Here is a 24,753-nt window from a genome sequence, read left to right as displayed (position 1 = left end):
CAGGACCCTGAGATCATGACCTGAGCCAAAGGCAGAGGCTTAACCCACTGAGTCACCCAGGCACCCCGCGAATAATTTATTTTTATGAAAACCTCTTTCCTGGCCCCCCGACCCCTGACCAAGACAGTATAGAATTTGCCAAACTAAATAAAGCTGGTGCTTCTCATCTCTACAACTTCTGTGTATCTGGATCATTACATACATACTTTGTAGAACGTCCAAATACAGACTCCCATTTTTGGTCTGAACCTCACTAATTCCAGCTCCTCAATTTATAGGGTGCCTTTTCCTTTGGGGCTGGGGCAATTTACAAAGGAGCGTTCCAGGCTACCACATGCTCAGCTAGGTTAGCGGAGCAAATCCCTGCAGCGTTAACATGGTGAATCACTTGCTGGCTGCCGCAAAAGCTTGTCAGCTTTTCACTTCATCAGTTCGCTGGGCAGGTCCTGGACTCCTAAGTGTATCTTCCCCTCTCCTAAAAGAAAGGAAAATAACTTGGGCAAATGAATTCACTCTGGTTGCATGAAGAGAAGCTTTTTGAAGTGCAGAAATGCCCATTTAGAATGAACTCATGGAAAACCCTGCTTAAAATGCAGTGTTCTTTGTGTCAACAAAGGTCTGTTTGGGCAGGATAAATAGGTGAAGCCATGAATTTCCAGTCTCCCGATGCCAGATTAAATCCCACTTATTCAAAAAAGACCCTGTTATTGCTGTGTCACCCTATTAGAACTTCTTATTTGCTTTGGATCATCACAGTAACTCCTCTATTGGCGGAGGAGCCCTGCCAGGGTTTAAGTAAAGCCATGACCACACTCAGTCTAGACACTATCATCTGCACTAAAATACATGAATAAAAAGTCGCTTCTCAGCAGCATAAGGCTGTAATTTAAACCTCAAAGAAGAAAAATATCAAAGGTACAAACACTAGGGGGAAAAAAAATCCTTTGTTCCTATGGAAAAACAAACTTTCGTTAAAGTACTTTTTTTTCCCAAAGAGCATGATGAAGAACATGTAAAAGGAGAGAATAATTCAGTTTTGAACTGGATGGATGTCGTATACAGTATGCTCATAAGCCAACATAACTTCCGAGACACAGATAAAAGATTTTATTAAACCAGATATGTCCCTCTATTTCTAGACAACTCAAAATACGTATCAGAAGTATTAAATAAGCGAAACCATTCATGTATTTAAATCGATCTCAGGATAATATGGAAACCTATAAGAGAGAAAAATCTTTGTAGAGAGAGTTGATTGCCGTCTAAAATGCGTTCCTTCCCATTCAACGCTGTGTATTGGGGTTGCAGGATAAAGTGTACCATCTAACTTTCAGATCAACAGCGAGTACTTTTGTTAGCACGTCCCCCCCAAATTGCTTTTATTTGCTAAATCTGGCAATTCCCACACACATATGTGTGTTGAAGTGTAGGTGTCCATATTTCCTGGCAATACTCTTTCAGGCCCGGAAACATACATGTCACTACAGAGCCCTTCTTACTTCCCACAGGATGTTAATTTACACATGTAGAAATCCATCCCTTTCCTGACAGGTCAGTAACGGAACTCCTTTCCTTTACAAACAATTGCATGTAAAGCTGCTAACTATGGTCAATTTTAAAAAAAGATGTATTGTACCAGTTCAAAAATGAGGGCAAAAAACGATACACACAATATTGTCTTAAAATTATGCAAGCCTTCCCTCCCGCCTCCAGCAGATTTGCCAGCCTAGCAGGACTTATGGTCATATCTAAGTGACGCATTAACTGCACTCTAAGGAGGTGACTGAATATTTAATTCAATTCAGAGTTCCAAGAGTATTTACTGAAATTATTTCTTTGCTGGGGTTCACATGGCAAACTCTTACGTACCATCTAAGCTGTAATTCCGAATCACCATCACGAAGTCTTTCCTTTTCACCGCCCCGATGGAAAGACAGCATTCTCACAGCACCTTGCATATTTTATTTTTACCATACTATATTGCATCTAACTTAAATGGCCTATCCTGATCTACTAAAATGAGAGCTCCTTGAGAACAGGGCCTCTATTTTCACTGATCTTTGCATCCCTATCCTTAGAGAGGACCTACTCCTTAACAGAGGACCTATTAGACATTCAATACATGTTTGTTGACAAAATAAACTATTATTAACAAGCTCACTCTGGAACGTAGCCCCCCAAAATGTCCTTGACAGGCAGGACATGGAACTGCCTTACAACTACTCCTCTGAATGAGACTCATTATTACGTTATGCTGAATTTCAAGCCAGACAGGTATATTTCTATTGTTACCGGGGAGCCTGTAAAATTCCATCCGGAATAAAAAGTATATTTCACTGATTTATTCTACAAATATCTAGAGTTGGCTAAATGCTAGCCCCTGTTCTAGGTGCTGGGAAATAATAAAGCCCCGCCATCGTGGAATGTCCATAATGGTACTCCGAGGAGACTGATGAAGTAGCAGTGAGGTAGGAGTTATCTTTTATCCTTTTCTTTCCAGAGGAACAGCGATGAGGCCCCAGCTCAAGTAACCCTACCTGGATACACTGTCAAGCTGGGCCTGAATAGGGAATGGCAATAAGGTGTCATGACCCCAGTCTCTGGCTAGTCTTCCATTTACACCAAACGTGTCCTTCACTGTAGGTCCAAAGCAAACAGAACCGGTGCCCTTCACGGTAGCTGGGCTACCAGCTGTGCCCTAATAACAGCACGTCCATTTGAAGGCACTGAAGACCTTTTTTTTTTTTTTTAAGATTTATTTATTTATTTGATGGGCAGGGCGGTGGGGAGAGGTGCAAGGGCAGGGAAGGGGCAGAGGGGGAGAGAGCGTTAAGCAGACTCCGTACTGAGCCCGGGGACCGACGTGAGGCTCGATCTCACTGCCCTGAGCTCACAACCTGAGCTGAAACCAAGAGTCAGACGGACACTTAACCGACTGCACCACCCAGACGCCCCCGACGACCTTTTCTGATAGATACTGGCAGAGTGGCCTGTTCCGTTTCAGAAGCCCTTTTTTTTTTCTTTCCCCAAAATTCATTTTAAGGGTTAATGCCATTTAATCTTCAGAGAGTTACCAAGTCAAAACTGCCACTACTTATGACGCTAACAGGACTTTGAGTACATCGAGCTGCGGCTCAAGAAGATGCAGACACCACTGCAGTTCAGACAAGAGCTCTGGAAAAGCAAGGGCCCGTCTGAACCAAAGGTACAGGCTGTAACTGGAGCCGAGAGCAGCTAAAACACAGTAGGACGTCTACACCACGGCCCAGAAAGGAAGCACTATCTCAACCACCTAATCCACTGGCCCAGGTCTGCTGGCCTGTGGGTGTGGCAAAAGGACAGAAGGGCGAGGGTGCACGTGCTGACAAGACCTAATGGTAAGGAGGAGCTTTGCTACCTCTCGGGTTTTATATGAGCCGGACCCTGGCTGCCTTTGCTTCGTGTGCGCAGCATCCAGTGGTCCTCATCACTTGAGAAAGGTCCCACTATTAATTCTGAAACTGAGGTTCAGAGGGATTAAACCAAGCACTCACGGTTACGAAACCAGTAAGAGAGGAGTCAGAGCTCGAATTCTACACTCTGGCCTATCTTATTCCAAATCCCCTCGCTCAAGCCCTCAGCAACAGTGGATTCCTGGGGGTCACCACGCACCGTTCAAGGAATCATTACATCTCTTGGGACCTTTCCTGATAAGGACAAATGTCTGTGCAGCGCTCACAGGGGGACTGACAGGAGCCCCAGGAACATGAAGTCTGCATGAGGCCTAAAATAAGAAAGAGCTTCGTGTTCTGGCTGCTCCGTCCACACCTCAAAAGAAACTCTGTTAGGTTCGTGCGGTATTTTTGTTTTTTCTTTCGGTTTGAGAGTTGCTTCTGAGTAAAAATATTTGAATGGAGTTGGGCAACAAAAGGGTATAAAGAACTGGTATTTCAAAGTTGTTTTTGCTTTTGACCAGGGCCGTGGATTTGGGGTCTGGGCTGCCCTGTGGCACTTCTGTAGGATGTCCCTCCTGACCACACCCAGGGTGCCAAGCCAGCCGTGTGGCTGGCCAGACAATCAGGGCTCTCATGAATATTCTCTTAGGTCCCACCTCAAAGAGGTCTTAACAGGGATGCCACAGGGACCTGAGGAGACTTAGGAGGTCTCTAGTTCGTGTGCAGAGCAACAGGATGTGCGGCTGGTCACCGGCGGCCAGGGAATAAGAGCCTCTGGTACCCACTCCTTTCCTCTCGCAACAGGACCAACTGGGAAGCCTTCTCTTCCTGGCACAGAGCTCTCTATGGGGGCGGGGAGGGGGGTAAAGCAAAACAATTCATTTGAGATTATCCTGTGTGAATGTGCCCCTCCCTCTAATGGGGCATAGACATCTAAAGCTAATTATTAAAGAAGTGGATGTGGAGAAAGATCACCATCCCTTGCTCTTATTCCATTTCTATTTCTGTGTTTTCTACTAGAGAATTCTGCATGGTTGACCCACGAGAGTTATGTCCTTATCGTTTTATTGACAGGGTGGTAAGCAGAACTGTAATCTTGGAAATCAAATTAGCCAACTTCCTCCTACAGATGAAAGTACAGAGAAATTAAGGCACAGACAAAGTAATTTGCCCAGAATCACCCAAATGGTTAACAGCAGAGTCAGGAAAGATCCCAGAGGCATCTACCTTGATGAATATTAACTGGGAAAACACACACACACATACACACTCCCCGTGGGTAAAACAAACTTGATAATAAACTAAGATAAATGAGAAATTCATACAACTGCTGTTATTAAAGCTGACAGGATGCTATAATGTATAAAAATTACCTGCTGTGCAAGTAATTCAGTTCCCAAGGACTTTTGTCATAGTTTCATTACAGAGATTACTAGGTGGTTATAATGAGGCCAAATTCAAGGTGACCCTTTCTGTGGGTCCAGGTACCTTTATAGCCACAATGTTTACTCCCATCCTGGCAGTCTAGCCCCATAAATACATGCTGAAGTTCACAAGGAAGAAAATGATGGAAATTGTGGGTGGGACTGAACAACATGGAGACATACCTGGTAAGAACAGAACCTTTCTGGAAGTGAGCAAACCTGGATCTTGGCTTGGGCCACCAGAGAACTCAGATCTAAATTTCTCAATTAGCCCGGGAGCTTCAGTCTCTCTCTTTGTAGGATGAAGGAGCTGGACGGTGTAATATTTTTTGTTTGTTTTTGTACTATTTGTAATTTATAAGGACTCTTTCAGCTCTAAAATTCAAATCTGGACAGATCCTTGCTTTAAAACAAAGCAGAAACAAAAAACAGAAGTTCTTCCTCACCATCTATACAATGGATCAAAACCAGAGTTGAAATCTGCATTTAAAAAGCCAAAAGAAAAAGTGGAAAGACCATAAACAAAAAGCAGAACCCAGAAGCAGAGTGACCACACACCCTGCATGGACTACACTTGGTTTAGGCCTGTTGCTCCTGAGTCCCAACCAATTAGTGCCTGTCTTCACTACCAAAGGCATCTCATTTGGATGATAAATTATATGGGAACCCCTACAGGGAACTGGTGTTATCAGGAACCCCTTACCACCTTTGATCACCTACAGCCAGACGCCTAAATGCCTTGGTGTATTATGGAGGCTTTGACTCTCCAGTCAAAACTCTCCAGCACACCCACCATATGCTAATCATACCTGATTCCTTCAGTGCCTGGAAGATAAGGAGCATTGCTCCTGCCACTGCTTTCCTTCTCTGCCTCCATCCTACAGAATGGCATTTCCTCCACAAGCATCAAGACCTCTGCTAGATTCAGTATAACTCTGTTTACTCTGTTCCCTCAGTATAAAACAGGCGAAATACGACTTTCCTTGTGTAAGGACCTATTTAGAAACTGTCCCTGCTCCCCTTCCCCCAAGGGATTTACAGGTAACACAGCCCAGATACAAAGGTGGGTCAGGCCAGGTGGAGACATCCGATCAGTGGGGGGCATGCATACTGTCTCCCTGGTTACCAAGGAGTATGGGCCCCGCCCTTTGGGAGCCCTTTTGGCGCCAATCCCAATCAAGGTGTAAGAGGCTGGTTCAAATGTCTACTAGGGTAAATTGTCTCCATTGGTCACCTAGCATCACTGTGGAGTTGCCTGTGTGTGTGTTACAATCTCATTGGCCACCTGTGCGTGGCCAGGCCCGACCATATGGCCTTTGCCCTTAAAAGCTAGACTGTGAAACAGAGAAGGGTTGCCCTCTCTTGTAAGAGGTGCGGCCCCGAACGTTCGGTTAGATTCTTGATGCTTGGCGCGAAATAAAGTTTTGCTTGACCTTCGCTTTGTATCAGTCTCGCTCCTTTAATCACGGACCCATTATTGGGACATAACACCTTGGTAAGATTATATACGGCACGTGAAGACTGGTGCCAAGTATTGACCCTGGCACAGGGTATGCAGGTAAAAGGTAGTAATTTCATTTCAGTGATGATCATTTCCAACCAGAGCAGATCAAACTAGAAAAAAAACCATGACTCCTCCCTGCTCCCCAAAGAGGTAAGCCCCACCTGGATTTATTTTGCTTTTTTATGTCCCTTACTCTCTCCTGGGGAAGGATGCCAAGACCTCCATACAGTAAATATTCTTCTCCTTCCAAATCCTGCTTCTTTGCTTTCCTAATTATCACCAACACAAAGGTCAACACGAGGAATATGGCAAGAAAGGCAAGGACTTAACAACTCAAGATAGACTGTGTTCAAATAAGGAAGAACTTCTTGATGACCACTCTGATTCAACTAGGAACACACTCCAGAATTCTTGGCAAAATGTCAATAGGGAGAATTCAAGCCTGGGGAAGGGTTACATGGCTTTTTGCTTGGAACCGTGAATCCTTAAGTGAAATACACCTTGAGCAAAACACTCTCTCACAAATCAACAGTTGGTTCTTGGTGCTCCATCACCAAGCAGTGGAAACGGACTGACAAAATGACTGTCATGAGCATCTTTAGCAGAAGGAAGAGGAGTAAGGGAATGTTCCCTTCGAGATTTCTTCATCAGAGGAAACAAGGCACAGACAGCTAGGCAGTATCAACAGCAATGAATGGGATCACGATGTTTCCATTAAATAGCACAGAGCTGTTGGAACTTTATAACAAAATACAGCCTGTGCTGGTAGTTGTTTTTATTATAGAGGCAGGATCGCATGGAGGTAAAAACAAAAGACAGGAAAACCCCACATGGGCTCTGGAACCAGACTGCCTGAAATGTTTTCTAGCCTCTGTCCTTATCTAGCTGTGTGGCTCCCGGCAAGTTACCTCATCTCCCCATACCTCAGGTTTCACCTCTGGAAGGTGAAGATAAGAAATAGATAATGGCACCTATATTCTGTAGAGCTGTTTTTTTGTTTGATTTGGTTTTTTGGTAAATACTAATTCCTCAGGTAGAGAAGGGCTGGGCACATGATTAATGGTACATAAGTATTTGACAACGAAAAATATTAAGACTCAGTCCTCAAAAGTAGCATACGTACAACCTTGTGCTGAAAAATTGCTACCGGTATTGCCATGATACATCTCAAAGATGTCTTTACTTTATATTGACTCCTGGGAGTCTGACTTGTTGACCAACACATCTTTCATTGATCATGGGAACTGAACAGGTCTGAAACCCAGAGGACATTCTGACATGGCAAAATGGAAACTGAAGGTTTCTAACAAAATTAATTAAACCTTAATCATCATCCCATAGTCACCTCCTAAGCTGTTGTATTTATTGGAAGGCACCTAACGTGATAGGAGTGTACCTAGGTCTATCTTCTGCCACACAGCTCAATACACTGGTCTTAGCTTAGTGAATTCACCAAGGCTCTCTCTGCTCCTCAGTTCTGAAGCCTTGATGGCTTTGCACCACGTTCATTCATTCATCAGTTACTTAATAAGCATCTACTTTGTGCCAGATACCATGACAGGTAATGTGGACCAAATGGACAACATGTCATAACAGTCCCTGCTGGCCATCACAAAGCTGACAATCTGGCAGAAAAGGCAGGTGTTAAAAACCAAATGTGCACCCACAAAGCCTGATGATCAATAAATGAATTTACAGTGGGAAGAGCTTCGAGTAGACTAGATTTGTTTCTATAAGACCAAGTCATGTCTTCCATCCAATCATTATGACTACACAGGATTCAGAAGAACACATTATACAAATTAGACATCACCTTGACAAACATCCAATTGTTGAGGATTGTGAATTCCCTAGTCTAAGCTTTCCAACCACCCATTCCCTCACCCCACCCATTCTTCCACTCATGCTGCTTTTCTAAAAAAGGCTATAGTCCATTTAGTTTCTCCTTCTCATATTACAATCACATACACATCTTGCTTCACCAAATTTCTTCACATATCACCCTGATTGGAGTTTTCCATGTTCTAAAATTTCTTCCATCACACCCCTATAAAAAATGTTATTCATTCCAGAGATAGTTACACATATTCAATCTTCACAGAGGCTACTAGTTTAAACCTCAGAGGGCAACATTAATCCTGTTATTTTCATGTTTGGGGTTGGCACGGTGGTGAGGGAGAGGCACTCAGGGGCGGATCTACACCAAAGCTATTGCCCCATAAAGCCTCAAAATAATTCTCATCTAACCTGTAAAACGATCCAATGAAGCACAGAAGTTAATTTTATATGAATCATGAAAACTTACTACACACCAGAAGGTGCTACACATTATATAAAGGGCAAAATTAAAACAATAACTTGGCAGGTTCATAGTTTAAGTTCAGCAGTCACTGTTTACTGGTGTTTCTGTGAACTATAAGCAGCACTCAAGATAGTAATAGAAAAAGTACACCCATATGAAAAGTTTCAACCAACATTCAGAACATCAGTAAATGAACAACTATTTCAGTCGACGTAGAAGTAAAACATCTCATGTTATTTCATTTCACACAAAAATAACAATCATGGTAAACTAAGACAGGGCTTCTGTTGTGTCAGCCATTTCAAGGTTTTGTTTTTATTCTTGGAGGTCTACCAGAGGACCACAAGCAGGATACTCAGGTATGAACTCCTGAATGCATTCGCCCTTACCCAAATGGATGGGACTGATGCACTAACAAGAATGTTAGCTTAGTTAGCCATAATTAGGGCTCAGATTAATATGAGTCCCAGAGTTTCCAAGGAGCCACACAATCCAAGTTACACTCATTCAACACTGCTCTACAAATTGATGCAACATTACAGGAACTTTCCAGTGAATTTCCACGGGAAAAGATGAAATGCTCAAGATGTTTAGATATTTTCAAATGGTGATCAAACATTAATCTGTGGAAAAGTGTAATTCAAGAGGGTAATTATTTAAACAAATTTTCACTGGGTAAACTTCTATTTTTTATAAAAAAAAAAAAGATTTATTATTTGAGAAAAAGAGTGGGGGGATACAGAGAGGGAGAGACTGTCCCAAACAGACTCCACACTGAGCATATAGACCAATGCAGGGTTCGATCTCGCCACCCCGAAATGATGACCCAAACTGAAACCAAAGGTCAGATGTTTAACCTACTGCACCACCCAGGCACCCCTCACTGGGTGAACTTTTAAAACAGGTACTCTAAGCTCAAAAAGAAATGTTCTCTGTTTTTCTTCTTGGGTACATGGCCAGGAGTCAGCACAGGGTCTGGAACATATGAGGTACTCAGAAGTATTTTCTGAGTACGTAAATGAATAAATATATTCCCCTGATCCTTCCCATGCATTTACATCTAAGAAAAACAACAGTGAAAGGCAGAAGTTACCGGAGTGTATGGAAAATAAAATCTTCCTCTTCACCTTGAAATATGAATTTTCCGCCACTAAAAACAGAAACTTAATGAAAACATAAGTTTCCATTAAGATGGTCAACAGAGTGCTATTTTGTGCAGCAAATCTATACAAAACCTTAGCATGTTTACCGCCATATTTGTAATTACAACTACAGAATGTGGAAGATAACTTATTTAGAAAGAGTCTCAGAAAAACAACTATATATGAAAGCATATTCATATTATAAAAAAGCAACTTACTTTCTGAAAATCTGTAATAAAGAGACCACAAGGCAAAAAATAACATGATTTGGGCTATAAGGAAACCCTTTGAAAGCTGTTATTTTCAATACTTGATAGCTAAATTCATTAATGACCTCTTTTACATTGTATCACTTACAGCGCATCACTGAGACATTTCCCCAAAACCAATTCTGCAACTGTAGAAAGAGCTGTGTGCTGACTTCATCCTAGACATTTGCTATAAAGTGCCTCATCCCCCTTTTAATTCCTGTATGTTCATTTGCCTATCACTATTATAAATACGGTTTTATATAAAGACAATAATATTCTATAAAATAAGTTAACGGTCAAGACAAAACTTACCAAGCACAATGACCACCGTCTTCAGAAGACTCATCATGGTATCCCGATTCCGCCGGGGTCCAGAACTATGCCGAGACATTCTCATAGTCCTCTGGCGAACATAGCCAAAGATATGCGCATAGAGAACCACCATGACGACAAAGGTCACCAAGTTGAAAATGGCCCAGAAGACTAAGTAAGAGTCACTGTAGAGGGGCGCCATGTTGGAACAATTTTCGATATCACAGATGCAGTTCCAGCCCACACTGGGTATAGCGCCCATGACAATGGCCATAGTCCAGATGACCACAATCACCACCACCACCCGCCGGTTGCTCATCCGGGTGTGGAGCTGCATGCGGAAAACCGTAATGTGCCTCTCGATTGCAATAGCCAGTAAGTTGGCCACAGATGCTGTCAGGCTGGTGTCAATGAGGCCCTGGCGGAGGAGCCACGTGCTGACAGTCAGTCTCCGAGTGTTGGGTCCTGTGTTGAACATTAGGTAGAAATAAGCCAACCCAGCAAAGAAGTCTGCAGCAGCCAGATTGGCCATTAGGTAATAAATAGGAAAATGGAAGCGGCGGTTGACATAGATTGCTACCATGACCAGTAGGTTGGCCAACATGATGAAGATACAGACAGTGATTCCAAGTCCCATCACCAGCTTGCTGACCGTGTTCCATTCTGTGGCGAGATACTTTCCACTCCGGTTATAAAAGAAGGCAATGGACTCATTGTAGAAGCACTGTGGTTCATTCATGGCTGTGAACTAAAAGAGAAAGGAAGATGAAAAAGAATGAAGAAACCACAGATCCAAATTTAAAGATGTAAAGTATGGTAAATGTGGCAAAAAAAAAAAAAAAAAAAGAAAGAGAGAAAACCTACACACACACATATACAAAGGCAAAGAATCTGAAAATCTGATCCTGCATAACATTCTATTATTATGCTGAAAACCCAAGGCTCTTCAGTGTCTTAGTGTCCTCAAGATTAAAGACAGCTGGAATTGAATAAATGACAAGGTCTATGCTTAGTGGTTGCAGGTCATTGAAGTCTACTAGAAAAGCCACATGGCCCAGAAATCTTGCTTAAAATACATGAGACAGATGAAAATTGAGCAGAGATTGCAACTGGAGTATTTACCGTCGTAAAACCTACACTGACCTGTTATTTAGGCAATCTGTAAACACAGTTGGTTTATAGAGAGGGTATTATTGCTCCATTATTCTGCATTTCTGTTCTCACATAGTATGTTCGATCTGTGACAAACACTTTGTAATGCAAGTCCCCTCAAGGCCCATCAGTACCAACATTTCAGAGAGGTCACCATGCATCAAAGCTGCTCTGCCCAAAGCCAGCATTTGCTGTTCGACATTCCTGTGGTCAACACTGTCTACCCCCATGACTCCTTATCCCCAGAATAGCATTTGTCGACCAATCTATGACGTTGGAGAACTTTTTTCTCTTTGGAGGACATAAAAAATATGTTACCTAATGTAACCTCCAATGTAATCCAAACTGTAGTTGACACTTTGACGCTGCTCTACAAAAAAGTGAAGTGTCTTTCAGGTTTTTCCAAAATGTGAAGTAAGGACGTTTTATTATGTGTTCTTATTTTTCAGCAATTAGAATACACTCATTTATTAATTATCCTCACTTGAATCCAAAGGGGACTGAGCAAGTTTATAACATAATATAGGTAGTCAATAAAATGATTAAAATTAGAAAATAAAGAGTAACATAAAATAGAAATGTGAAAATTACACATCAAGTACAATAGAGATTTTCCTGAAGCCTTGAGTTTGTCTGAGACTCCTAGAATCAGAAATTATTTAAAGACAGGTCACATCCTAACTTTTTATGCTCAACCAATGACTTAGCAAATATGACAGTTTTAACCACTATTTTTTATCCAATGTTATACTGAATATCCATAGGGTGTGCATAAATTTTAATAAACACTGTGCAAAATGCTTATTAAATGGTTACTATTCTGACTTGTCCAGACATTTAGTCTCTCCTCATTTAGACTGTAAGACCTTTTAGATCATGTTTCTATCCCTTACCATGTGTATCATTATTTATCAGCTGTTTGATAAGGAGATCTCCTTAAGCTGTCTCTTAAGGAGATCAGGGCCCAAGAAAAGAGTGAAGACCTTGTCTTACACACCCTGGTAATTTTGTTTACTTTCCAAAAAGTCTCATTCATTCAAGATCTGAGAACCTGGTTTGTCATGTCCCACTCTATCCCAAATCTTGCCAGTCCTCTGGTTATTTCATCTAATTTTCTTGCCTTTCAGTTTCTTGACCCCAACCCTAATAACCTTCTATTTCATTTTAACTCAGCTGCCCACTCCCATGGTCACACCCTGAACTTTGTAACCACTCGGAACTATCTCCCTCTGGAAATAAATTTTACACTTTAATTACTCACCACACCTGTCATTTTTCCAATTTTCTCATTTGATGCCCAATACATCAATTCTTTGAAGTCATCTATTTCCTTACGCATCCTACCTTCCCCACGGGATACTCTCACTATTTTCTCCCTTTCCCTATACAGCTTAGATTTCATAGTATCCATTTCAACCTCTTTATTGCTAAGACAGAAATACATTCTCTCCTTGAAGATTCTGAGGTCAGATCCTTCAAAACTCAATTATTTTTTTTCTGGTTTTAAGAACAGTTACACAGTAGATAATCCTCAGACAATAAAATATCCCCCAACAAAATTTGAAGCCTCATTCCATAATCATACACATTTTCTATAGCAAAATATATTAACATATACATTAAATTAGATAAATAAGTTATAAATAACCTCACATAAATTCATTCTGAGGTTTTGCCACTAAGTGAATTATGAAAAAGTCTTCAGTTTTCAGACCTTGACTATTGTAACTTCAGATAAGGAAGAAGAGACCTTTCTCCTTTAGCTTACTTGCCTCACTGCCCTTCCGCGATCAGTCTCTTGAAATAACACCAGTCTTGGCTGAATGCAACTGGATGTCATTTCCACATCTGTACCAAGGCTTCTAAGAAACGTTCAAGAAAACTGACATATCTGGCAGATTGTTTCTGATCTAAATTCATGACATCTAACCTCAATGGAGACTTCAGGAGCACAAGGGGTTTGATTTTCCCATCATTCTCCCTCTTCTCCACAGTGGCTAACTGAAGCTTACCTACTGTTGTTCTCTTTGATGAAAAACAAAATCACCTATTCAAGAATCCATCCTTTCTTCCTCTTCCATTACAATGGAAGGGGTCTACCTTCCATCCAAGTGTTGTGAACTCCTACACCTGACCTCCAGCCTCAACCCAAACGGCTAATAACTTCCAGCCCTCTTCTTTAGCTCTAGGTAATGGGATGTGCTCTCCCTCATCTCTGCTTCTCAGAACAGTGGTTTTCTCTAACAAGATCACTTGGAGGGTTTCTAAAACATGGATTGCTGGCCAGATCCTGAAAATTACTGATTCGGCAGATATAAAGTTGTTCCCCAGGTGATGATACTGATGCTGCCGGTCCAGAGACCACACTTTGACTCCCACTGGCCTAGAACAATCATCCCCCAGTTTTCACCTGGCTCCCTTGCTCTCATTCTTCATGCAGAAAGGAAACCGTCAGTTTCCCTAGACATTCCCAAGTCTAGGCAAGGTGTTTTCTGCTATAGTTCTCTGCATTTATCCCACAATAACACTCAGCACACTGTATAATAATTGCTCAATTAACACTTCCTCATAATAGGCCATAAACCCTATAAGAGCAGAAATCTTTTCTTGTTCATTGTTGTACAGCATTCAACTGTTAGATTAGATGCTAACTATATGTTGGTTGCATTAATAAATTCCAGAAATGTTTACAAGCTTCCTTTCTGCAAAGGACATATAATACACAAAAAAAATAAATTCTAACTAGAAATGCAAAATTCTCTCTTCCCTTTAGCCCCTATAACCGTTTACTTTCTCTGGACAAATCCATTTTTAAATCAAACACCAAGCACACAGTATTTCACAGTGTTCCAACTTTGTAAACACCAGACCACATTTAATGACATAACTTACATGACTGTTTGAACCCCAGTTTTATCATCTGTGAAATAAGAAAACTGAGCTAAATTATTATTATCTGTATCAAGAGAATTCTGAATAAGAACTTTACATTTCATAAAAATTGCAAGCTAAATATTAAGACAGCACAAAATATGCCTGGAGTGGAAATAGTAAGGATAGAATATACCTGAGAAAAAGAGGGAATGTCAGCTGAATTGAGGGTAACAGGACTGAACTGAAAGAAGAATGAAATCTCCTCTCTTTTCATCTGCAAAAAGGAGGTCTGGAGTATAAGTGAAGGTGACCCCGACAAAGCCACCAACGGGGTAGAGTCAACCAGCTTTCTTACTTCTTGAGGACTCAAGGGATTTAGGCAGAAACCCAAATCAAGCTCAGGGAGAATCTAACTCAACTATGATTGGACTATAATACACTCAAGCAGTCATGCTTATAACAGTACAGCAAACAGAAAAAAAAATTAAATACAGTAAGACAAAAATGCAACCTCAGAGGAGAGGACCATTCTGAAGAATAGAAAATACCCACCTTGAGCAGATTTACTGGTGGAGGAGGAAAGGTTAAAAGAAAAAGATTAAGTTATAGGACATTACTGATTTGTATTCTCAAAGTACTTTGTTAGGGTACTAGCACTGAAAAGAGCACAAGCCATGGTGAACACACACACACACACACACACACACAAACAAAAAACCAGTAAAAACTACATGGAGATTGTAGTTTCCTACTGCTACTGTAACAAATCACCACACAGCTTAAATACAAATTGATTACTTTGTAATCCTGGAGGTCAGAATTCCAAAGTGGGTCTCTCACTGGGCGAAAATCAAGGTGTTAGCAGAGCTGTGTTCCTTTCCAAAGATTGTACAGTGACTTTTTCTTGTCTTTTCCAATTTCTAGAGACTGTCCACATCCTTTGGTTCTTGGCCCCTCTTCCCTGAAAGCCAGCAACAGCCAATCAAGTCTTCCTCACACTGTATCATTCTAATGCCTACCCTTCCCATCCACTCCCCCTTTCCACATTTAGGGACCCTTGTGCTTACACTTAGACTACCCAGATAACCTAGGATCATCTCCCCATATCGAAATCCTTAACTGAATCACATCTTGTCCAATAAAGTAGAATATTTACAGGTTCCAGAGGTTAAGTAATGGACATCTTTGAAAACCACTATTGTGCCCACCAAAGATGAAAAACAACTTCTGAATTAAAATCAGCAATTCAAACAATGAAACAGAGTTGAAAATTCCAGAAAACATGAAATGGCAAGTTGAAGACATATTGAAGAAATTCACTCAGCACTCAGAAGATCAGAGATGATAAGAGTCAAAGGAAAGGAGGCATATAGAGGGAAACATCTAGTTACTATGAATCCGAGAAAGATCAGGACAAAGCTGAGTAAGATAGCTTGACACATAAGTTACTGCTTAAGAAGAAAGACCTCAGATTACTGGTTTGCATTTGTGTAAATTACAAAACAGAGTTAATTAAAAGCAACCAGAATTTAGATATAACTTGGTTAGATTTTGCAATCTCAAGGGTAAGGATAAAAATTCTTTATGTATAAAAAGAAAAAACAAAAAAATAAACAAAAAGCTAACAAATCAAATACCTAGAGAAAGAGAGACAAAATAGGGTATTGCCAAGCTACTGCGACAGAAGAATTCCAAAGGACAGAACACAAGCAAACTAAATCTCCATTAAATAGAGAAAATGAGGTCCATAAATCCCACAACCAACTATACTGATGTTCCCACATGAGGATATTATACAACAGTTTCAGAAATGTGGCAGGTCACAAAGAACATCATCTACATTTCCTGCCTAAAAAACACAACAGAGCAAAAGCAGTGGCAGCAAGCATGGAAAACCCCGGGAACACAGGTGCCTAAGTCACTGCTCTCCATGTGGTTCTAAAACTTAAAGCAAATATCAAAAGTAATGCTTGACAGTGTACTTATAAAAATAACTTAATCTGGAATTAGAATCACTTTATCAAGAAGAGCCTGGACTACAATGCACTGAAATGAAGGAGAAGTATATAAACGTTCATTTTCTCTTCTTTCTCAAGAATCAAGACGTGCTATTTCAGTCATAACAGTAATTTTCAAAAACGTTAAAAAACCACCTCATTGAATTATTATCATATCGTTCGTAAAAAATCTAGGGAAAACAAAAACATGATCAGATGGAACTCAACACTTTTATAAAGCTTATTGTGCTAGGGGCGCCTGGGTGGCTCAGTGGGTTAAAGCCTCTGCCTTCAGCTCAGGTCATGATCCCAGGGTCCTGGGATGGAGCCCCGTATTGGGCACACTGCTCAGTGGGGAGCCTGCTTCCCCCTCTCTCTCTGCCTGCCTCTCTGCCTACTTGTGATCTCTCTCTTTCTGTCAAATAAGTTAAAAAAAAAAAAAGATTTTTTTTTTTTTAAGATTTTATTCATTCATTTGACAGAGAGAGAGATCACAAGTAGGCAGAGAGGCAAGCAGAGAGAGGGGGAAGCAGGCTCACTGCTGAGCAGAGAGCCCGATGCGGGGCTTGATCCCAGGACCCTAAGATCATGACCTGAGCCGAAGGCAGAGGCTTAACCCACTGAGCCACCCAGGTGCCCCAATAAACAAAAATCTTAAAAAAAAAAAAAAAAGTTTATTGTGCCAAATCCAAATCACTAGTCAGAAATTTCTCTGTAATCAGAGAAGTTGCAGAATTCTGCATTGCCCAAGGAACAAAGATGTAAATAAAACAGGATTATTTTATTCCGAAAAAATTGTCCTTGATGCTAAAAAGAGAAGTCCCCATTCATGCCCTTTTCACATCCACCAATTACATCTCAGGCTGATGGGGTGGAGGGAGGCCTCTTGGCTGCCCTGCACAGCAGATGTTCCCAATCTGAGACGTTTACCTCACCCTATCATGTGATCTCGAAAGAAGTCATAACAATTCCATCAAGCCTGAACGCTAAGGAGCCACATACGGTGTTCATCTTCACTATGCACCTCACTGACTTGTCTGCACACTCACAGACATTTAGAGAATGCCAGCTAGGGGTGGGGCACTGCACGGCACTAGGGCTTACAGGGGTACCAAAATGATCCCCCTGGTGCCTGCTGCACATCCCCTCACAGTCCACACAATGTGATTTTTTAAGACAATAATGTAGTCATTTCCACCTGTAGCCAGGTGGAAAAGAGAACACGTGGCACAAGCTCTCAGACTGGTAATTAACCTTTTGTGATTTAGTAACTATTTAGATAAAAAGTGTGTATGCAACTGACATTCTAAAAGGGAGATTTCACTCTACACTGGATAAAGGACCAGTCGTAAGATATAAATCAAGCTTAGTTTCCCATTTCTGCTAAAGTAAAACAATGGAGTGAATGCTTCTCGCTGATTCTGATGCTGGGGAGAGCTAACTCTTCTTCAGTAAGCCCCGTAACTGCCCAGACTGGTGATTCTCTTATTTACAAAGCAAGGTATGAAGGCTAAGTCCCCTAAATTCAAGTTCCTCAATCTAAAATAATCAGGCCTTCTACACATTTCTTCCCCCTTCCAAAAAAAGAAGAAAGTAAGAAAGAAAGAGGGAGGGAGGAAGAATCAGAAAAGAGCACAGAATTAGATGCCATCTTTATGAAGAAAAATAATTCTTACCCCATTTAGAGCCTCAACTTAGAAACCAAGAAGTGAAAGGATCTGCCACTAGAACTAGAAAATGGGCCACAAAACAATGCTGATAGAAACAAAAAATGTTTGAAAGCTATAATTTGGTGGTGGGGGGCAGGGGGCAGATGGTGAGGGAGATCATCTCAAGCAGGTTCCACGTTCAGAGCAGAGCCCTACGTGACCCTGAGATCATGACCTGAGCCTAAATCATGAGCCAGATGCTTAACTGACTGAATCACCCCTGTACTCCTGAAAGCTAGAATTATTACCAAAGGTACAGAATAGATCTGTTACAGCCCCTTGCAAGGGGCAGAGATAAAGTGGGGAACATTATACTCATCAAATTTCCTACAAGAAAATGCTGAGTTGGTCCTAAGAGGAAGGAATTTTTAAAAAAAAATTACTAAAAGGATTCAGAGGTTATGGAGAAAATATAATACTCTTTTCAATTCATTATTGAGTTAAAAGGGAACCACAAGCCAAGGTGACAGACAGCCCCAGCAGCACGCCGTCAGATTACAGAGACAGGGCATTAAATATTACTGGGGGAAAAAGGAGCCCCAAGCCTTGACAGAGGCAGTGAGCTAAAACTAAGAACAATCACTAAGCTAGAAGGCTTGAAGATCCCTTATCAGTAAAAGAGTGCAGGGGTGTGTGTGTGTGTGTGTGTGTGTGTGTGTGTGTGTGTAATCTACCCACTTGCACTGGGGAAAACAAGGAAGTCTGTCTGTCTCAGTTTAGGCTCCAGGCTAGGAAACAGATAAAAAGTCTCCCTTCTGAGTCATGACCCCAAGCCTATAAATCACATATAGTTGTGATCTGAAGTTAACTACCTGCCAAGTCTTGTGAAGTCACAGGACAATGACCATAAACCATGGTCCTGGGTGTGCGATATCCCCACCCCCTTCCTCCTGCTGCACACTTGCCTGGCACTAGCAAGCAGCGAACCTCTCCGGAAGACCAGACCTGAGGGCAGCCCCAAACCAAAGACAAACTCATCACCAAAAGAATAAGGACACACGAGGGATACCACATGTAAGAACCAACAGAACAGTCCACAGCAGGATTAGCCCCAAGCATAGCAGATTAAATATTATCAGAATATCAGATTTAACATGCATACCTGACATCTAGTCTAAAGGTGATCTCCTTCCCCTGATGCAAGCTTTCCTTCCAATGCCTCTGCTTCCCAGCCTGTGTGTTACTGCCACTCAGCATTCTATTTCCATTTGTTTTTAAACCTACCTAAAATTACTTGATATTACTGTTTTTTTTTTTTAAGATTTATTTATTTTAGAGAGAGAGCACACAGGCAGGGGGAGGGGAGGGAGGAGGAGAGATAGTCCCAAGCAGACTCCATGCTGACTGTGGAGCCCAATATGGGGTTCCATCTCATGACCCCAAGACCATGACCTGAGCTGAAACCAAGAGTCGATGCTTAACTGACCAAGCCACCCAGGCACCCCTCCTGTTTTGGTTCTATATTTTCAAAGTCTACTTGGCTATCTTTGTATGAAGCCAGCATAACTGTTACAAGAACAAATAAGGAAACTAAGAGCAAAAGAAATTATTAGTCAATATTTTTTTGGAATATAAATAAGAGCTTCTAAATACATTATATATTCCTAATGTATATTAGACATTTATGCATTTACATATTATAGTGATATTAGAACATATATATAATTATATATCATACATAATATACAAATATAATTTTATAATTCAAGAATAAATAGGGTTTAATCCAGAATGCAAAGATGATCTAACATTTAAGTGTCTAATAATACAATTTACCACACAAATTCAAGGAAAGGAAAAAAGCCAATGATTATCTCAACAGACATGAGAAGAATATATTTGGCAAACTGTAGTGTCCTTTCATGATAATATGGCAATGTAAAATTAGAAGGGAGCTTCTTTAGCTTGGTAAGAGATCTATGGCAATTGTCAGTGTTGATGGAAGTATTCCCTTTAAAAACAGAAATGAGGGGCACCTGGGTGGCTCAGTGGGTTAAAGCATCTGCCTTCGGCTCAGGTCATGATCCCAGGGTCCTGGGATGGAGCCCCGCATCAGGCTCTCTGCTCAGCAGGGAGCCTGCTTCCCTTCCTCTCTCTCTGCCTGCCTCTCTGCCTACTTGTGATCTCTCTCTCTGTCAAATAAATAAATTCTTAAAATAAATAAATAGATTAATAAATTAATAAAAACAGAAATGAAACAAATTACCAAATACTTTTTTAGCATGTATTGGTGGTCATAGCCAAAGAACAAAAAACAAACAGACTTGGAAAAGAAAAACTTATTGTTTTTCACAAATGAGATAATCAGTTACATAGAAAATGCAAAGATGACTGTATGAATAGGGCTTAGCCAATTTGTTAGATTAAACATCAAGTCACATGAATCAGCTGTGTTCCTACACACACCAGAAAAAGTATTTTTTTCATTATTTCAAGAACTCATTTACAAGAACAAAATCTCTAATGTACCTAAGAATAAGTCTAAATATTCAAAACTTACAAGTAAACCTAAACAGAGAAAATATTTTATGGCTAGAGAAAGATTTTAAGATGTCAATATTCCCACTATTAATATATTAATTCAGTGCAATAAAATGAAAAATCCCAAAGGGTTCATCATGGTGCTTGACAGGTTCCCTGAACATTGACTTGGAGGTATACAAGAATCAGAATACCCAGGTAACTTGGAAGACAAGTTGTCCTATAAGATGCACCACATTTTTAAAGTCATAGTAGTTAAGACATTGTCACAGAAAATCATGAATGGCCCAATGGAATAGCGAGCCAGAAATTTCATAAGAGACATGCTTTACCCATCAATGGAGAAAATGGTGTAACTGTTCCTCTATATGAAAAAATTAAATAAATTGATTATGCCACACACACAGAAATCAATTTCAGGTAATATAGAGACATGTGTGAAAAATAATAAATCTCTAAAACTTTTAGAAGAAACTAAGACATATGTTTATAACCCATAATCAGATTTTTCCAAACAAGGCCAAAACATTGACAAAATACGACTAATTAGAAACCCGAGACTTCTATGCTGCAAAGAACTTATAATTAGCAAAAAGAAAAGCCGAAGACTAGAAGAAATTCTGGAAATGTGCACAAAAAAGACTTACAGTGAAATGCAAAAAGCAAACAATCCAATAATAGAACAGGCAGAGCTAAGAAGAGGTAATTCACAGAAGATGAAACCTTAATGGCCAATAATCACATGAAAAGGCAATCAGGAAAAGGAATCAGAAAAAGTTAAATACAAAGTGCAGTCAGATGCAACTTAGGTCCATCAGGCTAGCAAAAATTAACATGTGTGAAAACATCAGGAGTTGTCAGTGGGAGTAAAATTTAGTACAACTGCTTTGAAAAAATGGCAGGAGCCACTCAAATTGGACATGTTCCTACATGTGACTGAGAGATTCTAATCCTAGAAAAAACTCACACATGTGCCTAAGGAGGCATGCGCACGACTTTTCATTGTTTCTCTCTTCTTTAACATTGAAATATCAGGGTGCCTGGGTGGCTCAGTGGGTTAAGCGTCTGCCTTCAGCTCAACTCATGATCCCAGGGTCCCGGGATTGAGCCACACATCAGGCTCCCTGCTCAACGGGAAGCCTGCTTCTCCCTCTCCCTGCCCCTGGCTTGTGTTTCCTCTCTTCTTGTTTTCTCTCTGCCAATCTCTTAGATAAATAAAATAAACACATTGAAATATCAGAAGAACATAAATATCCGTCAAGTGGAGAACGGGTAAGTTATAATCTCGACAGAGAGGTATGCTATGGAGCAGTCAGAATGAACAAAGAGAGCTTTATGTATGCTGATGACTAAAGCAGTGGGTGCACCACACCATTCTTGGGAAGCATTTCTTGCAGAAATACTAAATATCGTTTGTGTTTTCCCACGTATGTATATATATCCACCAACACACGCAGGGAGATGACAAATCTCCATGTCGGACGTGAGCCAAGAGGGAGGTTCATTAAACTAGCAAAGACTACAAGGGGTTTCAACTTTATCTGTAATTATGTGTTTCATTTATTCAAGACCCAAAGATTTTGAAAGGATTACACCAAAATGTTTAAATTTTACAAGGCTGGGTAACAGATCTACCACTGTATTGTAACAGTCTCTACACTTTTCCGTAGGCTTGACATTAAAAACAACAACAACAATAAAAACCACACCGGGGTGCCTGGGTGGCTCAGTTGGTTGACTGCCTCCGGTAATAATCCTGGAGTCCCTGGATTGAGTCCCGCATCAGGCTCCCTGCTCAGTGGGGAGTCTGATTTTTCATTCTGCCCCTCCCCCACTCTCCTGCTCTTTCTCTCATTCTCTTTCAAATTAATAAATAAAATCTTAAAAAAAAAAAAAAAACCCACGCACAGTTAATGCAGTTGGAGTCACAGCAAATGGGTTGCATTGTCAATTAAAGAGGGCACGGGAGGAACGAGAAGGAAGGGTAGCAGCAAGCCCAACAGTGTGACTCAAGAATAACACCTGGATATGGGATGATACTTCCCTTTCAATTGCCCATTTCCTGGGAGACAGAAGGGGAATGGGAGGCGCCACCACAGATTCATAGCGGCTGGGAGCTTAGGTCTTAGACTCAGCGAAACCGGAGTTCAAGTGCCAATTATATACCACTCCCCTCTCAGTGCTCCGTTTCCTCAACTGAAACAAATGGAGAGAAAAACACCACCCATTTTGAAAGATGGAGTACTTATTACTCAGTCTCTGTGAGATCGCTTCTCTGGAAACTTTTGAATTCAGTAACCCAGAGAGCTTGACATTCATAAATCAATGACCACCTCCAAACACAATGTTCTTGAACTCACAGATGAAAACAGTATGTCGTTCATCCATGAAGCAAATGAAAAATTATTTTCCATTAGCCCCTCTTTTTCATAGTCTAACAGTAGAATGTTTCCTTATTATCTTGTTCCAATTTGTTTTTTTCTTTACAGCGATACGGGTGTGGACTGGTGTCTATTTCTCCTGATGCTTTATCTATCCCCATACAAATACCTCACTGCCTTATTCATTTTAACTTTATTATAAATTCTGGTATCTGGAAAAGCACTTTTTCCCATCTAGTTTTTCTTTAAGATTTTATCAGGTTTTTTTGACCTTTTAAATTTTATTTTTTTAAAGATTTTGTTTATTTATTTGACAGACAGAGATCACAAGTAGGCAGAGAAGCAGGCAGAGAGAGAGAGGAAGAAGCAGGCTCCCCGCTAAGCAGAGAGCCCGATGCGTGGCTCGATCCCAGGACCCCGGGATCATGACCCGAGCTGAAGGCAGAGACTTTAAACCACTGAGCCACCCAGGCACCCCTGACCTTTTTTATTTTTATACAAGTGTTAGAACTCATGAGGTTTCCAAAAAAATTTAGTATTTTATTGTGATCACATTCAATCTACAAAATGCATTTGCAGGGAACTGACATCAAATCAATGAGTCTTATGATCTGTCACAGCACCTATACAAGTCTTCTCGAAGGTCTATGAAATTTTGATAAGTAATCTGAAAGAGCTCTTACGTCTATTTTACTATTATTCTTAGGGGCTTAATACTTTTCACGTACTTACACGTTGCTTGTCTGGATAATTTTCTCAACTAACAGTGGTTTCTTTTATTATTGAGATATAACTGATAAATAATATTAGTTTCAGGTGCTCAATTTTTAAAAATAAGATTATTTACCTATTTAAATCTTTGTATTCTACCACCTACACTTATATACTCTTTTATTCCTACAGAGCTCGTCTGCTTTCTTTTTCTGTAATACAGAAAGCAATAAAACATGCACCCAAAAGCAGCAGCATTCACTACTTTATTGGTTTTTTAAATGATTTTAAGGAAAATATGTAAAAAAGTTCTAAGAATAAGTGTATATTCCTGATACATCATCTGAAAAAGCTAAACATCACAGTGTAACTACATCCATAATCCTCACAGATTCCCCATCGTGCCTCCCTGTTTCTTCCACCTTTTCTTGCTCCACTATCAAGGAACTGAATTCCCATCTTCAAGTTCAGTGTCATCCTAGTTTTCCGAGCTCATCCTGAATGAAACAATGGCCGATGAGCAGCTGAGTCTCCACCTTGATGGGTCTCACAGAGGTAGGAAGATCTTTGCCTGACCATGACTGTGGAGTCCTGAGTCCCCACTGGTCACCCACTCCATCCAGCATGTCAGAGATAAGCCCAGAACACAAGCCATAGGGCTGGCTGGGGTTCTTCTGGGTCCTCCCCTCCACTGTTTTAACCAGATTCCTTCGGTAACCTAATCGACTACAATTAAGGTCATGCTAGACAAGAGTTTGGGAGTATGCAAAGCCCTTAGAGTTGGGGCTCAAAGCCGATTCTGGATGAACAGATCTTCTTTCCAGGCCTCAACTAAGCCTCCAAAACTTACCCATGCTGGCTGGTGGGGGTTCATCTAAGTGCAAATATTGAGACATCAGGAAGCTACGTAGTTCCACCATGTCCTATCCCTCCTTTCTCTGAGACTGGAGGTTCTTGCTTCCAAAGTGGGTCTGAATCCCTGAAAGTCACTACTTCCAACTTAACCTTTCAAGAACTCAATCTATTCCATGACTCTTTCACAAACTTTCTGTCTTAGATGCTAAGGTGAAGGTAACAAT

General features: G+C 40.8%; 1 protein-coding gene across 7 annotated transcripts in view; it reads right to left on the bottom strand.

Annotated features, from left to right (window-relative positions):
• Window positions 1-24,753, bottom strand: part of LPAR1 (lysophosphatidic acid receptor 1) — a 348,212-nt gene that overhangs the window by 42,408 nt on the left and 281,051 nt on the right. For all 7 annotated transcript variants that reach the window (XM_059411089.1, XM_059411084.1, XM_059411088.1 and 4 more), the window contains one exon: window positions 10,370-11,117. In XM_059411089.1, the coding sequence (XP_059267072.1) occupies window positions 10,370-11,117 (748 nt within the window). The remainder of the gene's footprint in view (window positions 1-10,369; window positions 11,118-24,753) is intronic.

The sequence above is a fragment of the Mustela nigripes genome, chromosome 9, assembly GCF_022355385.1.
Source record: "Mustela nigripes isolate SB6536 chromosome 9, MUSNIG.SB6536, whole genome shotgun sequence".
NCBI lineage: Eukaryota > Metazoa > Chordata > Mammalia > Carnivora > Mustelidae > Mustela > Mustela nigripes.
This window is presented reverse-complemented; position numbering and strand designations above follow the sequence as displayed.